This window comes from Phyllostomus hastatus, unplaced genomic scaffold (assembly GCF_019186645.2).
Source record: "Phyllostomus hastatus isolate PE091 unplaced genomic scaffold, TTU_PhHast_1.1 phas_contig_34, whole genome shotgun sequence".
In the NCBI taxonomy this organism is placed as follows: Eukaryota; Metazoa; Chordata; class Mammalia; order Chiroptera; family Phyllostomidae; genus Phyllostomus; species Phyllostomus hastatus.
Window position 1 is genome coordinate 46253659 of NW_025333857.1, and position 16498 is coordinate 46270156.

The following is a 16498-nucleotide window of genomic DNA, read 5'->3' on the forward strand; positions in this document are numbered from 1 at the left end:
TTAGGACTTAATTGCTTCCTGTTCCCTGGGGCTTAGATGTCACTGCACTACTAACTCCCCAGTGCTCTTGAAGTATTCTGAGTCACGTGCCCCTCTTCTGGAAGTCCTTGTGGCAACCCCAGATGCTTGATTCTTATCAAATGTTTAACCACTTTCAGTGTTTGCATTCACTGAAGGGATGTTCTTGTAAACTTGGGAGTGTGAGCTTTTCCTAATACAAACATCTTTATTATATTTTTTCCTCAATATGGATGTCTTTTTGTACTTTTTATTCTGGTAACAATATGCAGTTTATGAGGGTGCTTTGGATGGATCCCCACTGTATTTTTCATAATTTGCAGTTGAACTGCTGAAATACTTTATCTGGAATTCTTGATTTGGTAAACTTGTGAGGGATCCAATCTGTGCAAATGAGAGACTCCACACCCTTTGTCACAGTTTGTAGTCTGCCTGGGGGCCTCTGAACTATTGAGCACAAAATCCCAGCCATTAGTGGTGAGTGTTCTCTGTAGAGGCAGTGATTGCTAAATGTTATTCAACCTGAACTTACCCTCTGACAGAAAGCTGAACCTTCCCTTTTAACTTTCAACTGGTAAACTGGGATGCCTGAGAGCCTACATCATATCTTTAGACATTGACTCTTGGTCTGCTCAGCCAATCTTTACCTCCCAGCCACATCGCCTTCCCTCATGTATACAACCTAAGTAATAACAGCTGTGAAGGGGCAGGGTATTGGTGCTCCAATGTGGTCTATAGCTGTCCATTTGGTGAGCAGGCCCTGGGGTTTCCAGGGTTGTGCAAGCCAAGATCAGTCCCCACCTGTGTTTTGCCCACCACCACCCTGCCTGAGCTATAAAGCAATCTGAGATGGCTGTTACTTGTGCTGGGCTTGAAGAGTCCCTGGTGGAGCCAAGCTGTGAATCTAGGCTGGCTGCTGCTAGTGCTGTGTCTGGATCCACTCAGCAATAGGTATAGGGAGAGGGCTGTGGGGGTCACTGAGGCCAGCTCTTGCTTGTTTGAAAGGATTTAGGAAGTTGTGAAGCATAAGCCAAGACCAGCTATTCATATGGAAAAACCACCGTTAACAGCTGTAAGTTGGGTGGGACAGAGCCTCAGAGGATCTCCAGGGTGGGGCAAACCGTGTTAGCCAAGTTGGTGGAGTCTCAGATTTGGCACCTGCCTCAAAGCTCCGTGGTTTTGTAGGGGGGAGGGAGTGTTCAGAAAAGTGACAATGGTCTCTGCTCGCCTTTCTGTCTGGGAGAAAGCTGAGAAAGCTGTCTTTCAGCTCCTGCCTTGATGCCAGATGCTTCAGTTCCTCCCTGTATACCACTGGTGCCTTTTAAGCTGCTACTCCAGTGCTGGAGCTCGGAGGGAGTGAGTTTGCGGAAGTCTGTGTGTGTGGGTTCTTTAAGGAGAACTGCTTGGGACTCCAGGAGTTTCTTCCACTGACTCAATTCCCACTGGCTTTTGTGGCCAGAATTTTTGAGGACTTATCTTCCTTGCACTGGAACCCTGGGCTGAGGTGGCCTGGTGTGGGGCTAGGACTCCTCACTCCCAAGATATCCTTGCTGAATTTTTATCCACCATACATGGCTGTGGGACCAGCCCATTCTGTCTTTGCCCCTCCTATCAGTCTAGTGGATATGGTTTCTTTAACTCTGTAGTTGTCAGACTTCCATTCAACTCAGTTTCTGACAGTTCTGAGTGGTGATTGTTCTGTAATTCAGTTGTAATTTTGATGTGGTTGTGTGAGGAGGTGAGCTGTGTTTACCCATGCCTGGCCATTATACTTAGGGTCAGGCATTTCTGTCAACTAGGCTGTCTGAGCACCCTATTTAAAGTCTTCTTCAATGTATTGCTCCAAATTTGGATAAACACTAGAAAGATCAAGTCTTCTCCTTTTCTTCTTAAGGCTCCTAGTGTCACTTTCTCATACCACCTATTCCATTGGGAGGTATCATATTGTGGCTAGGTTTGCTTTTGGAAGGCAAGGACCTGATTAGATTGACAGACCCTTCCTGTCAATCCTATGGTGCCCAGAGTTTGCACAGCCGGGCTGGGCTAATGAGGCATTAAAAAGCACATAGTCCGAAACCTGGCATCACATTAGAATTATCTGGGGGAGCTTTTTAAAAAATAGAATGCCTTAATTCTATCCCAAACCAGTTAGATCAGAATTTGGGGTGAGAGAAGTTGGACCTGTACATCATACCACGTGTTTTCCTGTTTCCTGCTCTGTTCTTTTTCCCTTCCTTCACAAGTGCATACATCTTCTTGCCAGAAGTCCCCAGCATAAAAAACCTTGTTCCCTTCATCCTTCAATCAGTAGGTAATTTTGAACTGATTACAATATACTTGGCAGTATCCAGACATTGGAGACACAATGGCGAACATGAAGAAACGTCTAGATAACAACTGAGGTCTTCAGACTTTTTTTTTTTTTTTGGCGTCGTTGCTAATTAAAAACATCCCCGCTGTGTGGTACAGATGTTTTAAAATTATTACCGATAAGTACTCCATCAGCCAAGGGACAGACCCTTTAATGAAGTTCAATGGAAATTCTTCAATGAGAAGAACCTGTTTTGGGGAGGAAGCCCGCCCACGCGGGAGGAGAAGAGAGCTTCATTCCCACTTCATACAGGTGAGGGGAAGCCCCGCCCCTCCCTGGGTTAAGCCTCTTAGGGGGCGGAGATTCCTTCATTCTTGCCCGTAGAGAAAGGGGGAGACTCCGCCTCCTACGTGCTTGGGGGGCGGGGTCTGTGGACTGGGCGTGAGTTGATTGGCTGGGAGGCTGGGCGCCACGGGTTGGCTCTGTGCAGGCGCTCGCACGGATCCCGGGTGGAGTGGTGGGAGGGAGTCCCGGTTGCTCCTGCCTCCCAACGATGGCGCCTTGGTGCCGCGCCCAGTCCCCCGCCTGCCGGCTGGTACTCACAGTTATCAGGAACCCCCTCAGACGGTGAGAATTGGAGCGGGTCTGAGGGAGTGGCAGAACGCTGCCTGCGACGGGGACCATGAACGGCGGCCAGACCCTTGGGGCCGATAGAAGGAGCAGCCCCGGCACCTGCTGAAAGGGAAGAGAGTGCGGCGACCCCTCAGAGGCGCGGTGGAGTCACGCCGTCACCTCGAACATGTCGCTGCTCTGCGTGCGTGGTAAGTACGCGGCCTTAGGGGTAGGGTAGGGTGGGGTAGGGTGAGGCAGGGGTCGCTGAGAGGTCCCCACACGCTTCCAGTGGACGTAGGGTTACCATCGTTTCCAAACTTCACTTCCTGTCTGTCCTTGGGGAAAATTATATTAACTTATCTATAAACATTTAAAGAGTTCTTTCTACTCTTGTTTTTCCTCTTGTTCCTGTGAAGGGACTGTTACCTCTCCATTCCGGTGGCCATGTGACTGTTGTTGGCTGGCAGGCCCAGATCCTATTAAACAGTGATGGGCGCTCTCCTCCAGTGAGAGTGGACTGAGCCAGGAGGTCGAGGATAGTTGGGGTCTGTCAGTAGTGGGCAGTCTCTCTCATTCTTTTCTTTCTCTTCCCGGCACCTTAAAACTACAATCGGTTTAGTAGCAGGATCTTTCTTCTTTTTAAATCACTCTCTGAACGCGTAGTGGGACAGCTGTCACATCCCTTCTTCCAGTGTGTTTCTTGGCTTGCACCCCTCTATTGCTTGCCTCTGGTCCCCTGCTCGTTCCGCATAGTCTTCTAGGCTAAGCTGATTCTCATATTCCACTTGCAAAGGTGTGTTGGCTTCTCTCCTTCCAGAGCAGAGCCTAAGAAATGTGATTGATTGATTTACTTAGCTTCTGTCACAGTAATTAAAGGTGAAGGGCCGTTATTGCTTTTTCACTGAGGACACTTGATCCATCTAAGAGGCTATTTTAAGACAAGGGCTTTGGGGTTTAAGATGAGGCAAGGTGCATGGACTAAGCTCCAAGAGGGCAGAGACTGTTTCTTACAGGTTTTTGTATTCCTCGTGCTTGACATAGTAGAAGATCAACGCTGGTTTTGAATGAATGCAGGGACTGTGATTTTAGAGATTATTTGATTAGAAAAAGCAAGATTTGGATTACCTGTTGAATTTGATCTTGGGAAATTCCAAGTTACAGCCTGTCACACCTGAATAAGGTGGAATAAGGTGTGTTGAATAAGATGGAATAAAGTGGCTTGTGAGTGTGAGAGAGAATTGATCTATGAGAGTCTTTTCCTGGTTGAACCTTTTTTTACTGGTGAGTTAGAGTTCATGTTTCTTCTGGCCCTGTGGATTAGAAGCATTGTTTGTGATCTCTCTGATAAGTATTTTCCCCCAGCTGCTGACGAACAGAACTGCTTTTCTCTGTTCTCGTCCACTGTTTTGTTAAATCTGCATTAACCTAAAATGGATTTGACTATTTCTGGGGATTATGAGACACAGATTTTTTTTCTTTCATGGTTGTTTTTTCATTAATGAGAATTTGATTTGCTTTTAGAATGACATGTCTGTCAGCAGCTGGGAGTCTATTTATTCCTTCAGATCCCTGCTGTTGAGTAGCAGGATTTGGGAGGTTGGGTTTTGCAATGACTCTTGGATGGTTTTCTTTTACTCAAATATTTCATTTTTTAACCTAATCCAAGACACGTGACAAATCTTAATTTGTTTCAAAAGGGATTATCTCTAAGCCACACAAAACTAAAGAACACATCTTGTGTTTGTCACACATATATGCTCATTTTCTGTTTTGCTAAGGAAGAGGTGTTTAATCATGTAACACTTCCTTTCCCACAGAGGAATGTCACAACTGCCACCACAAGAACAGCGGCAGACCAGTAGCTGTGGAAGACTCTTGGACAGTTTAAATCTCTACTGCCACACCGTATTACAAAGCTAGTCCTTATGAAAAAGTCTTTAGGCAGGAACACTATTAAATCACTTCAAAGAAGGTGCTGTTGTTTTATTTATTGTATATTGGGCAACATTCATGTCTAGAAATTCTGCTGTTTAGCTAACATCTTAACCTTTTGACGTTCATTAGTGAAATTTCTCTTCTTTTGAACCTGCGGGATTGGAGACCAGCAGGTCATTGTCTTTTGAATGGAGATCCTGAAGATTATTAATTACTGAAACAGGCAGCAACCTTATATAGAAGTATTCATATTAAATGGCATATTATTCATCCTGAGGAAACCTACAGAAATGGATCAAAATAAATCTTTCTAAAATGAATTCCTTGCATCATATTTTAGCAGTTAGGAATGTTATTCATGTTCTGAAAGAAGCCTGTGTAATGATATGGTAGAACAACTCAATTTCTGTTCATTTTTTGGGGTAGAATTGAATCAGAAACATTTTTTTTGTAGTCAAAATTCAAGCAGTCTTTGATTTGAGGTAGAAATTGGCAAACTGATATTGATTTTAATCATCCTGACCATCTCAATTAAGAAATCAATTTCTTGATCTAACCCTTCAATCATTCAGGTTAAGGGCTCTTAATGTAAGTAGTCTGACTCCAGCCCTCCTTTTTGGTTCTATTTGTGCTTATCTGTATACAGGTAGTTTGCTGTAGTATTAACTTGGTTCATTCCTGTCTCTTCACTGTCCTGGATTTGTATTCCCAAAATAGTTTTCTTTCTGTATTTTCTGCTTATCAAAAATGTGTTCTTCCTTTTCAAGTTTATAATCTACATTGTTTGTTGAAAATTTCCTCAATTCCTCAGTCATCTTACCTTTCTACACACTTTAAACTCTTAAAAACATAAATTACTTATGGTCTGAACAGTGCCACTGAATTGTCAATGGATTATAAATGGCCTGGCTCCTAGACTTGTACTGTTATTCTCATGGTGACCTACACAAAGGTGATAATAGCACTGGTCCAGTAAGATCTGGAATTTTGTGATCACTGGGAGTATTTGATTCCAAGAGGCACATTTAGAAGCTAGAATTTCTTCAGAGGAGAATGGTTAGAATAATGGAGGGTGTAGAAGTCATTTGAAGAATCAAGAGGTTTAGTTTTGAGAAAATTTAAGAGGGAGAGGATCATAATAGATGAAAATAGTTTTAAAAAACTGTTGTTCCAGAGGACAGAATTGGGACAAGTTGACCAATCATTGAAAATTGTAGGAAATTAGATATTAGCTTAATGTAAGGAAGAACTTTATCAATTAGGGTTGTTCTTAACAAATAGAAAGGACTACTAATGAGGATTATTTTTATTTTTTTAAATTATATTTTATTAATTATGCTATTACAGTTGTCCTGATTCTGCCCCCCCCCCCCGCCCCCGTTTGATTCTATTCCACCCAGCACCACTCACTCTTCAGGCAATCCCCCACCATTGTTCATGTCCATGGGTCATGAGTATAAGTTCTTTGGCCACTCCATTTCCTATACTGTACTTTACATCCCCATGGCTATTCTGTAACTACTTATTTGTACTTCTTAATCCCCTCACCTCATCACCCATTTCCCCACAGCCCCTTCCAATTTGGCATCCATGCAAAATGCTCTCTGTATCCATGATTCTGCCTCTGTTTTTCTTATTTGCTTAATTTGTTTTTTTTAGATTCAATTGTTGATAGAATTGTATTTTTTGCCATTTTATTGTTCATAGTATTGATCTTTTTCTCAAATAAGTTCCTTTGACATTTTTTTAAAATAGTTTGGTGATGATGAACTCCTTTAGATTTTTCTTGTCTGCAAAGCTCATTATCTCCCCTTTGATTCTAAATGATATCTTTGCTGGGTAGAGCAATCTTGGTTGTAAGTTCTTGCTTTTCATGATTTTGAATATTTCTTGCCAATCCCACTAATCTGCAAAGTTTCTTCTGAGAAATCAGCTGACAGTCTTATGGGAACCCCCCTGTGGGTAACTAACTTCTTTTCTCTTGCTGCTTTTAAAGTTCTCTCTTTAACTTTTGGCATTTTAATTATGATGTGCCCTGGAGTGGGCTTCTTTGCATCCATCTTGTTTCGGATTTTCTGTGCTTCCTGGATTTGCATGTCTATTTCTTTCACTAAATTAGGGAACTTTTTTTTTCATTATTTTTTCAAATACATTTCCAATTTCTTGCTCTTTCTCTTCTCCTTCTGGCACCCCTATGATGAAGATGTTGGAACTCTTGAAGTTGTCCCAGAGGCTGCTTATACGATCCTTGATTTTTTGGATTCTTTTTTTTTTTTCTTGTTCTGATTGGTTGTTTTTTGCTTCCTTATGTTCATATCATTGATTTGATTCTTGGCTTCATCCACTCTACTGTTGTTTCCCTGTAAATTGTTCTTTATTTCCATCACTGTATTCTTTGTTTCTGACTGGGTCTTTTTTATGATGCTGAGGCCCTCACTAAGTTTCTTGAGCATCCTTATAACCAGTGTTTTGAACTCTGCATCTGATAGATTGCTTATCTCCATTTTGTTGAGCTCTTTGTTTGGAGTTTTGATCTGTGCTTTCATTTGGGCCATGTTTCTTTGTCTCTTGTTTTGGCAGCCTCCCTGTGTTTGTTTCTATGTATTAGGTAGAGCTGCTTTGAATCTGTGTCTTGGTAGTGTGATCTAATGTAGGTGTCCTGTAGGGTCCAGTGACATAGCCTCCCCTATCACTGGGTAAGCAGTGAGAGCCCTATGTGTGGGCTGAGTACATCCTCCTCTTGTAGTGGGGCCTTGGTTGCTATTGGCAAATCAATGGGAGGGATTTACCAAGGCCAGTCAGTAGCAAGGATTGGCTGTGACTGCCGGCCACCAACCCACCCTCCAAGTAGGATCAGCTGTGCTGGGGCAGGGTGGTGGTGCTCCAACATGGTCTGTAGTTGTCCACTGGGTGCACTGGCCTTGGGGTTCCCAGGTGGTGCAGGCCAAGGTCAGCACCCCCACTGTGTTTTACCCAGGGCCACCCTGCCTGAGCTATAAAGCAATCTGAGATGGCTGTTACCTGTGCTGGGCTTGGAGATTCCCAGGCAAAGGCAAGCTATGAATCTAGGCTGACTGCTGCTGGTGTTGGGCCTGGGAGTCTCTGAGGCCAGCTGTTGCTTGTTTGATAGGATTTAGGAAGTTGAGAAGCAGGAGCTAAGACCAGCCATTCATATGGAAAAGCAGCTTGGATGGGCCTGTAAATTGGGTGGGGCAGAGTCTCTGGAGGTCAGCAAGGCTGGTCAAACAGTGTTAGTGAGGCTGATGGAGTCTCAGATATGGCACCAGCTTCACTGCTCTGTGGAGGAGGGTTTAGAAAAGGGACAATGGCTTCTGCTTCCTTGATACCAGACACTTCAGTTTCTCCCTGTATATCATTGGTGTCTTTCAAGCTGCTACCCTGGTGCTAGAGCTCAGAGTGAGTGAGTCTGAGTAGGTGAGTCTGTGTGTGGATTTTTTAAGAGGAACTTCTTGGGGCTCCAGCAGTTTCTTCTACTGCTTCTACTGATCAGTTTCTTCTACTGATTCAATGGTTTTTGAAGGCAGAAGTTGTGGGGACTTATCTTCCTGGCATTGAAACCCTGCCTGAGGGTCCCTGGTGTAGGACTGGGACTCCTTGCTCCTGAGATAACCCTTCTGAATTTTTATCCACCACAAGTCGGTGAGGGACCAGCCTGTTCTGTGTCTGTGACCCTCCTACCAGTCTGAATGGATGTGGTTTCTTTAATTCTCTAGTTGTCAGAGTACCATTCAACTTAATTTCTGACAGTTCTGAGTGATGGTTGTTCTATATTTTAGTGGTAATTTTGATGTGGTTGTGCAAAGACACAAGCTATATCTACCTATGCTGCCATATTGACTGAAAGTGCAAGGAATTTTTGACACAGGATACTTGAAGCAGAATTTGAATGAGTGGTAAGAGTGTTCTAAAAGGGATGTCCATGTTGAGTGTTGAGGTTAGACTTGAAAAAAACTTTTAAAAACCACCCTTTTGCCTTGGCTGGTATGGCTTAATGGACTGATTGCTGGCTTGTAAACCACAGGGTCACTGGTTCAATTCCCAGTCAGGGCACATGCCTGGGTTGTGGGCCAGGTCCCCAGTAGTTTGCACATGAGAGGCAACCACACATTAAAGTTTCTTTCCCTCTCTTTCTCCCTCCCTTCCTCTCTGTCTAAAAATAAAATATATAAAATCTTTTTAAGAACCCCACCCTTTTATAGATATTACTTAATCTTTCTGCAAATGTTTGGCACAGCTTCAGAATACTGATATCTTTTTGCTTTCATAGGCACCAGTTCGACATGAGCTACTCCAGTAAACTAAACTAAATCAAGATTTTTCTTTAACTTCACTCTCTTGGTGTTCCTGACTAGTTTCTATAAACAAAAGCATTTTCAGAATTGAATCTCTCCATATGTTTTTATAATTGCCACAGTGTTCATAATTGAACTATGTGTTTTCCTCCTCTAATTTGAACCAGAAGTGATCACACTTGACTTAAAAAATAAAAAACAAATAATAGCTTTAGGGATTTGAAAAGCAAGATATGCTAATATATTGTTAATCATAGAAAATTAAGAAAATGCATAAGAGTATAAAAAGGAAACTAAAGGGCAAATAAAAGTGGCCTTTGTCCTAACACTGCCTCAACACCATTGTTAACTTGTTTGTTCATTACTTTCATTGTTTTGTCCTTATTATAATGGAGTATGCATAAGAAACTTAACCACTTTAGGATATGAAGAGGAAAAACTTCTCATGTCTCCAATCCTTATTTTCACTCTCCAGAGGTAACTACTTTTACTGTTTCTTGCATATTCTAGAAATTTTCACTACATATGCACATATACATACTGTAATTGGATGTGATAATATTCAACTTTAAAAAAAATTGTCATATTTGCCTATCAGCTTATGTGAGTTTACATTATTCTTTTTAATCTCTGTGGAGTATTCCATTAGAATGTATGCAATTTAATTCTTTTCATATTGATGAACATTTAGAATTTTTTCATTTTCTTTTTTCTTAATATATTTTATTGATTATGCTATTACAGTTGTCCCATTTTCTCCCTTCACTCCCCTCCACCCTGTATACCCTCTCCCACCCATATCCCCCCTTTAGTCATGTCCATGTGTCATACTTATAAGTTCTTTAGCTTCTAGATTTTCCATACTATTCTTACCCTCCCCCTATCTATTTTCAGCCTACAATCTATGCTACTTATTCTCTGTACCTTTTCCCCCTCTCTCCTCCTCCCACTCCCCTGTTGCTAACCCTCCATGTGATCTCCATTTCTGTGGTTCTGTTCCTGTTCTAGTTGTTTGCTTAGTTTCTTTTGGTTTTGCTTTAGGTGTGGTTGTTAATAATTGTGAGTTTGCTGTCCTTTTACTATACATGTTTTTTCTTTATCTTCTTTTCTTAGATAAGTCCCTTTAACATTTCCTAAAATAAGGGCTTGGTGATGATGAACTCCTTTAACTTGACTTTATCTGAGAAGCACTTTATCTGCCCTTCCATTCTAAATGAAAGCTTTGCTGGATAGAGTAATCTGGGATATAGGTCCTTGTCTTTCATGACTTGGAATATTTCTTTCCAGCCCCTTCTTGCCTGTAAGGTCTCTTTGGAGAAATCAGCTGACAGTCTGATGGGAACTCCTTTGTAGGTTACTGTCCCCTTATCTCTTGCTGCTTCTAGGATTCTCTCCTTCATTTTTACCTTGGCTAATGTAATTATGATGTGCGTTGGTGTGTTTCTTCTTGGGTCCAACTTCTTTGGGGCCCTCTGAGCTTCCTGGATTTCCTGGAAGTCTATTTCCTTTGCCAGAATGGGGAAGTTCTCCTTTATCATTTGTTCAAATACATGCTCAATCTGTTGCTTTTCCTCTTCCCCTTCTGGTAGCCCTATAATTTGGATGTTGGAACGTTTAAAGATGTCCTGGAGGTTCCTAAGCTTCTCCTCGTTTTTTGAATTCTTATTTCTTCATTCTTTCCTGTTTGGTTTTTTTTTTTTCTTCCTTCTGGTCCACTCTATTATTTTGAGTCCCAGTTTCCTTCCCATCACATTGGTTCTCCGTGCATCTTCCTTCATCTCTTTTATGGTAACCTGCATTTTTTCATGTAATTTGCGCCCCAAATCAACCAATTCTGTGGGCTTCCTGATCACCAGTGTTTTGAACTGTGCATCTGATAGATTGGCAATCCTTTGGTCACTCAAAAGGATGAGCCCTGGGGCATTGATCTGTTTTTCTGTTTGAGACATCTCTCTCTCTCTTTGTTTCTCTCTCTCTCTTTTTTTTTTTTTTTTGGTCTGGTTGCTCCTGTTATGGTGAGGGATGGAGCCTTAGGTGTTCACCAGGGCTGGGCACCCCAGTCGCTAGATTGTGACATTGTATGTGGGGGCCGGGGGGGGGCAATGGCAGTAGCTCTGTTCTCCTGGGATCTCAGTCCCTTCTCTGGGATCCTGGGTTGTGCGTTCTGCCCTGGTCCACAATTGCAGCCTCACTGGGTCCACCAGTTCCCGCTTGCGTACTCAGGGTCCACCTGCTGTGATCTTGTGCGCCCCAGATGCCTTATGCGCTCCTGGTTGCCTTATGTGCCCACTGCTCTCTGCTCTCCGAACTGCGACCCGGGCTGCGACCCGTGCCCAGCTGCTCCTCTCTGTCCCTCCTACCGGTCTGGATGAATGGGTCTACTTCAACTTCTTGGCTGTCCAACTTCCATTCAGATAAATTCTCTGTCAGTTCTGGGTGTTATTCTACCTCTAAATTGTTGTTGTTCTAATCTTGGTTGTGCGTGGACGTACGGTGCATCCACCTATGCCTCCATCTTGCTGGAAGTCTAATTTTTTCATTTTCTATTATAAACAATATTATAGTGGACTTCTGGCCAAGATGGAGGCATAGCTAGATACACTTTGCCTCCTCACACAACCAAAAGAAGGACAACAACAAATGTTAAAAGAAAAAAACAACCAGAAGTGCCCCCCCAAATTTAACTGTATGGAAGTCTGACAACCAAGGAGTTAAAGAAGAAATATTCATTCAGGCTGGTAGGATGGCTGGAGATGGACAGCTGGGGCAGAGAGGATGCCCAGCAAGGCAGTGGCTGGAGGACCAGGGAGTTCCACATCTGCGTGTGGATAAACTGGGAACAACTGGGGAATGAGACAGACCACACAACCCAGGGCTTTAGTGCAGGGAAATAAAGCCTGGAAACCTCTGACTGAAAAAATCTGTGGGGGTTGAGTAGTGGGAAGAACTCCCAGCCTCACAGGAGAGTTTGCTGGAGAGACAGACCTACAGGGTCCTAGAATGTACACAAACCCAGGCACTCAGGAATCAGCACCAGAAGGGCCCAATTTGCTTGTGGGTAGCTGGGAAAGTGACTGAAAGCTGGCTGAGAGGTGAGCAAGCAGATTTGTTCCATCTTGGACCCCTCCGCTACATACAGCACCATGACACAGCTCTGTGGGTTGCCTCACCCTGGTGAATGCCTAAGGCTCCAACACTTACAATGTAATGGGGTTGCCAAGACAAAAATGTATGACCAGGATGAAAGAACAGATGAAGCTAAGTGATGAAGAGATAGCCAACCTATCAGATGGAGAGTTCAGAACACTGGTAATCAGAATGCTCACAAAAATGGTTGAGAATGGTCACAAAATAGAGGGAAAAACTGAAGGCTATGTGAAGTGAAATAAAGAAAAATATACAGGGAACCAACAGTGACAGGAAGGTAACTGGGACTCAAATAAATGGTTTGGAATAGAAAGAAGAAATAAACATTCAAGCAGGACAGAATGAAGAAATAAGAATACCAAAAAATGAGGAGAGGTTTAGGAACCACTGGGACAACTGTAAATGTTCCAATATCCGAATCATAGAGGTGCCAATAGGAGAAGGGGATGAGCAAGAAATTGACAACTTATTTGAAAAAATAATGGAGAACTTCTCCAATCTGGCAAAGGAAATAGACTCCCAGGAAGTTCAAGAAGGTCAGGGAATCCTAAAGAAGTTGGACCCAAGGAAGCACATACCAATGCACATCACAACTACATTAGCCAAGATTAAAAATAAGGAGAGAATCTTCAAAGCAGCAAGAGAAAAGGAGACAGTTCCCTACAAAGGAGTTCCCATAAGACTATCAGCTGATTTCTCAAAAGAAAACTTACAGGCAAGAAGGGGCTGGAAAGAAGTATTCAAAGTCATGAAAGGCAAGGACCTACATCCAAGATTGCTCTATCCAGCAAAGCTATCATTTAGAATGGAAAGGCAGATAAAGTGCTTCCCAGATAGGGTCAAGTTAAAGGAGTTCATTTTGACCAAGCCCTTATTATATGAAATGTTAAAAAAATGTTAAAAATACTTATCTAAGAAAAAGAAGATGTTCAAAAATATGAACAGCAAAATGACAACGAAGTCATAACTATCAACAACTGAACCTAAAAAAAAAAAAAGAACAAACTCAGCAAACAACTATAACAGGAACAGAATCACAGAAATAGAGATCACATAGAGAGTTATCAGCCCGGTCAGGGATGGGAGGGAGAGAATAGGGGAAAAGGTACAGGGAATAAAAAGTATGAATGATAGGTACAAAATAGAGGGAGGTTAAGAATAGTATAGGAAATGGAGAAACCAAAGAACTTATATTTATGACCCATGGACATGAACTACGGGGTGTGAAATGCTGGTGGGAGGGGTGGAGTGTAGGGAGGAGGGCAATAAAGGGGAGGAAAAAAGTGGGACAAGTATAATAGCATAATCAATAAAATATATTTTTAAAAATGCTATAATGAACATCCTTGCAGATAGTTTTGCTGTGTTTGGGGATCTCCAATAAGATTGCCATCAGGACTTTGTGTGATTTGCTCATTGCTGTTTTCCTGGCATGATACTTATGCTTACCTGGAACCATTAGCAAACCAAATGCCTCAGAGTCTCTCAGGTCAGCATTATCTATTAGAGGTAGGTGTTTTACCAGTAGGTAATATCAAAAAGACCAAAGAACTCAGCTCTTAAGTTTGATCTGTAATTTTCTCTCTTTTTTAAGAATAAGATATAGTTTATTTGGAAAGTCACAAATAAAGAACAATCTGACAGTAACCAGAGTGGAGGAGGGAGAGGGATAATAGGGGATAGTCAGCGGGGTGGGGGGACACCATCAAGGAACATGTATGAAGGACACATGGACAAAGCCAAAGGGGGTTGGTTCGAGGGTGGGAGGCAGGGATGGGTGTGTTGGGGGGGTGTGGGGGTGAAAAGGAAGACAATTGTACTTGAACATCAATAAAAAAGAAAGTCACAGAGGTAGAAGAAGTGAGCTGTAGAAGAAATTGAATTGGTATTTTCCTGTACTTTTATGTATTTTTTGTATTATTACAATGTCGCTAGTGATGAGGACTATACCAAGTTGATTAATATTGTGACTTGCCCTTAGAAGAGCTTATCGTAATTTATCATTACATAGCCATCTATTTAATTGAAAGGATACTATTGAGAAACTCTTAGAAGGTGAACGCTGATGGACACTTAGGACACATGAGACCCTGAAGATACGTGAGATCCCAAAGATACAGGGTTGAACCTTGAAAAACACAGGTTTGAACTACATAGGTCCATGTATATGCAGATTTTTTTTCAGTAAACATGTTGGAACAATATTTGGAGATTTGTGACAATTTGAAAAAACTCAGATGCACCTGATGATTTTGTTAACATTTTCTTTCCTGTAGCATACTTTATTGTGTGGATATAATATATAATACATATAACATACAAAATATGTTAATTGACTTTGTTATCAGTAAGGCTTCAGGTCAATGGCAGGCTATTATTAGTATCTAAGTTTTTGGGGAGGTAGTTAAGTGTGGATTTTTGACTGGGAGTGGGGTCCAGTGCCCCTAACTTCCAAGTTTTTCAGGGTCATTTGTATTTTGATTTACTGTCACTGTGGAAAGTAGCAATGGTAGTGATTTTAGAGTTTAGATTTTAGAGTCAAATACTTCTCAACCTTCCCCCAACATTATTGTCATCTTCCTTGGCTAACTACTTGCTGCTGGGTTTACATCACATTATAGTCCCTGCCTTATAGGCAGAGTTGCTGCTGGGTTCCTCTTGCTTAGCTGTGGCATCAGGAAGTTGATTGTACCTTGTCTGAGCCAGGCAGCAGTGAAGGGGGAAGCACCAATTTCCTTTGCCATAGATAGCTGTTGTCATAAATTATTCTCTTCCTTGTAAGCAGTACATTCTGTAATTCTGTGAAAGAGAGATTTCTGGAAGTTGCAGTCTTTAGTCCAGCAGACTGAGTTTTTATCCTATTTTACCTGTGCTATATTTCAGACTTTGCTATGCAAGTTTGTTTAAAGTTTGGGGTGTGTATCATTAGTTAATATTTGTTGAGTACCTCCTCTGTGCCTATTTATGATACATATCTATATAGTATATCAGAACCCAAAGGATCTACATAGGTTTTAAAACAGCTCCTTTCTTGTATAAACCCAGAATCCATTAGGACTGTTAGGTCTGACTTGGGATAAGCAGAATAAATTAAGGCTCTGCTGGAGTGGGAAAATACTGTACTATTTTTTCTAGTGTTTAAAGCAATATTCTTTAAGTTTGGGGAATATTTTATACATATTTTGTAGTGGATTATCTTTTACTAAAAATCAGAGATTTGCTATTTGTATATTATATTTTTTATTGACTTATTACATATGTACAGAAAGTACATGTATCTTAAGTGTAAGGCTCACTGAATTGTCACAAAGTGAACATACCCATGTGACTACCACCAAGGTCAAGAAAGAGAGCACTGCTGACAGCCCTAGACACCCACCTTATCCTTCCTCTGTTACTGCTCCTTCCCACCGTCCCAAAGGTAGCATTATCTGACCCCAATACCATAGAGTAGTTTAGTGTCTTTTAAATGAACAAACTTCATTATTTTTAAAGCAGTTTTAGGTTCACAGCAAAATTGAGCATAAAGTTTGCCTGTTTTTGAACTTTTTAAAAATGGAAGTATGATTGACATAGGAGTCCCCCCTTATCTGCGGGGATATGTTCTCAGACCCCCCAGTGGATGCTTGAAGCTACAAATAATATCAAAGCCTATATATACTATAAATCCTCACTTACAACATAGTTTAAAAATTCTTGGAAACTGACTTGGAGCAAAATGATGTATAACAAAACCAATTTTACCATAGGCTAATTGACATAAATAAGAGTTAAGGTTATATGGCATATTTCTGGTCACAGAAACATCACCTAACCTTCAAATAAAACCCCCCAATACTTCTTATATTAAATACAGAAATAAATGTGACCTGCACTTACATTTAAGAAAAATTTTAAAAAAGATAATTTTCCAATTTGTTTATTCCAGTTCAGTGTCATGAGTAATTGGAGCCTCTCTCAGCAGCTCAGGGTGCAAGGTGGAAATCCACCCTGGATAGGATGCTCTTCCATCGCAAGGTACACTCACACCCATACCCACACCCACTCAGACTGGGGCTATTTAGACACATCAACTTACCCCTAATGTGCACATCTTTGGGATGTGGGAGGAAACCCCACAACAAGTAAGTAGAAGAGCAAATTAATGTTTGTCTGTCTCTCC

General features: G+C 41.7%; 1 protein-coding gene, 1 non-coding gene and 1 pseudogene across 6 annotated transcripts in view; 1 reads left to right on the forward strand and 2 right to left on the reverse strand.

Annotated features, from left to right (window-relative positions):
- Nucleotides 1-490, reverse strand: LOC123819656 (annotated as a pseudogene).
- Nucleotides 491-2831: 2341 nt separating this feature from the next.
- The window catches only part of UNC13B (unc-13 homolog B), a 205218-nt gene continuing 191551 nt past the window's right edge, over nt 2832-16498 (forward strand). For all 5 annotated transcript variants that reach the window (XM_045840120.1, XM_045840121.1, XM_045840122.1 and 2 more), the window contains exon 1: nt 2832-3150. In XM_045840120.1, the coding sequence (XP_045696076.1) occupies nt 3129-3150 (22 nt within the window). In that variant the 5' untranslated portion in view covers nt 2832-3128. The remainder of the gene's footprint in view (nt 3151-16498) is intronic.
- Nucleotides 4677-4811, reverse strand: LOC123820303. The gene has a single exon (XR_006785937.1). It is a non-coding gene; the product is annotated as a small nucleolar RNA SNORA41 (small nucleolar RNA).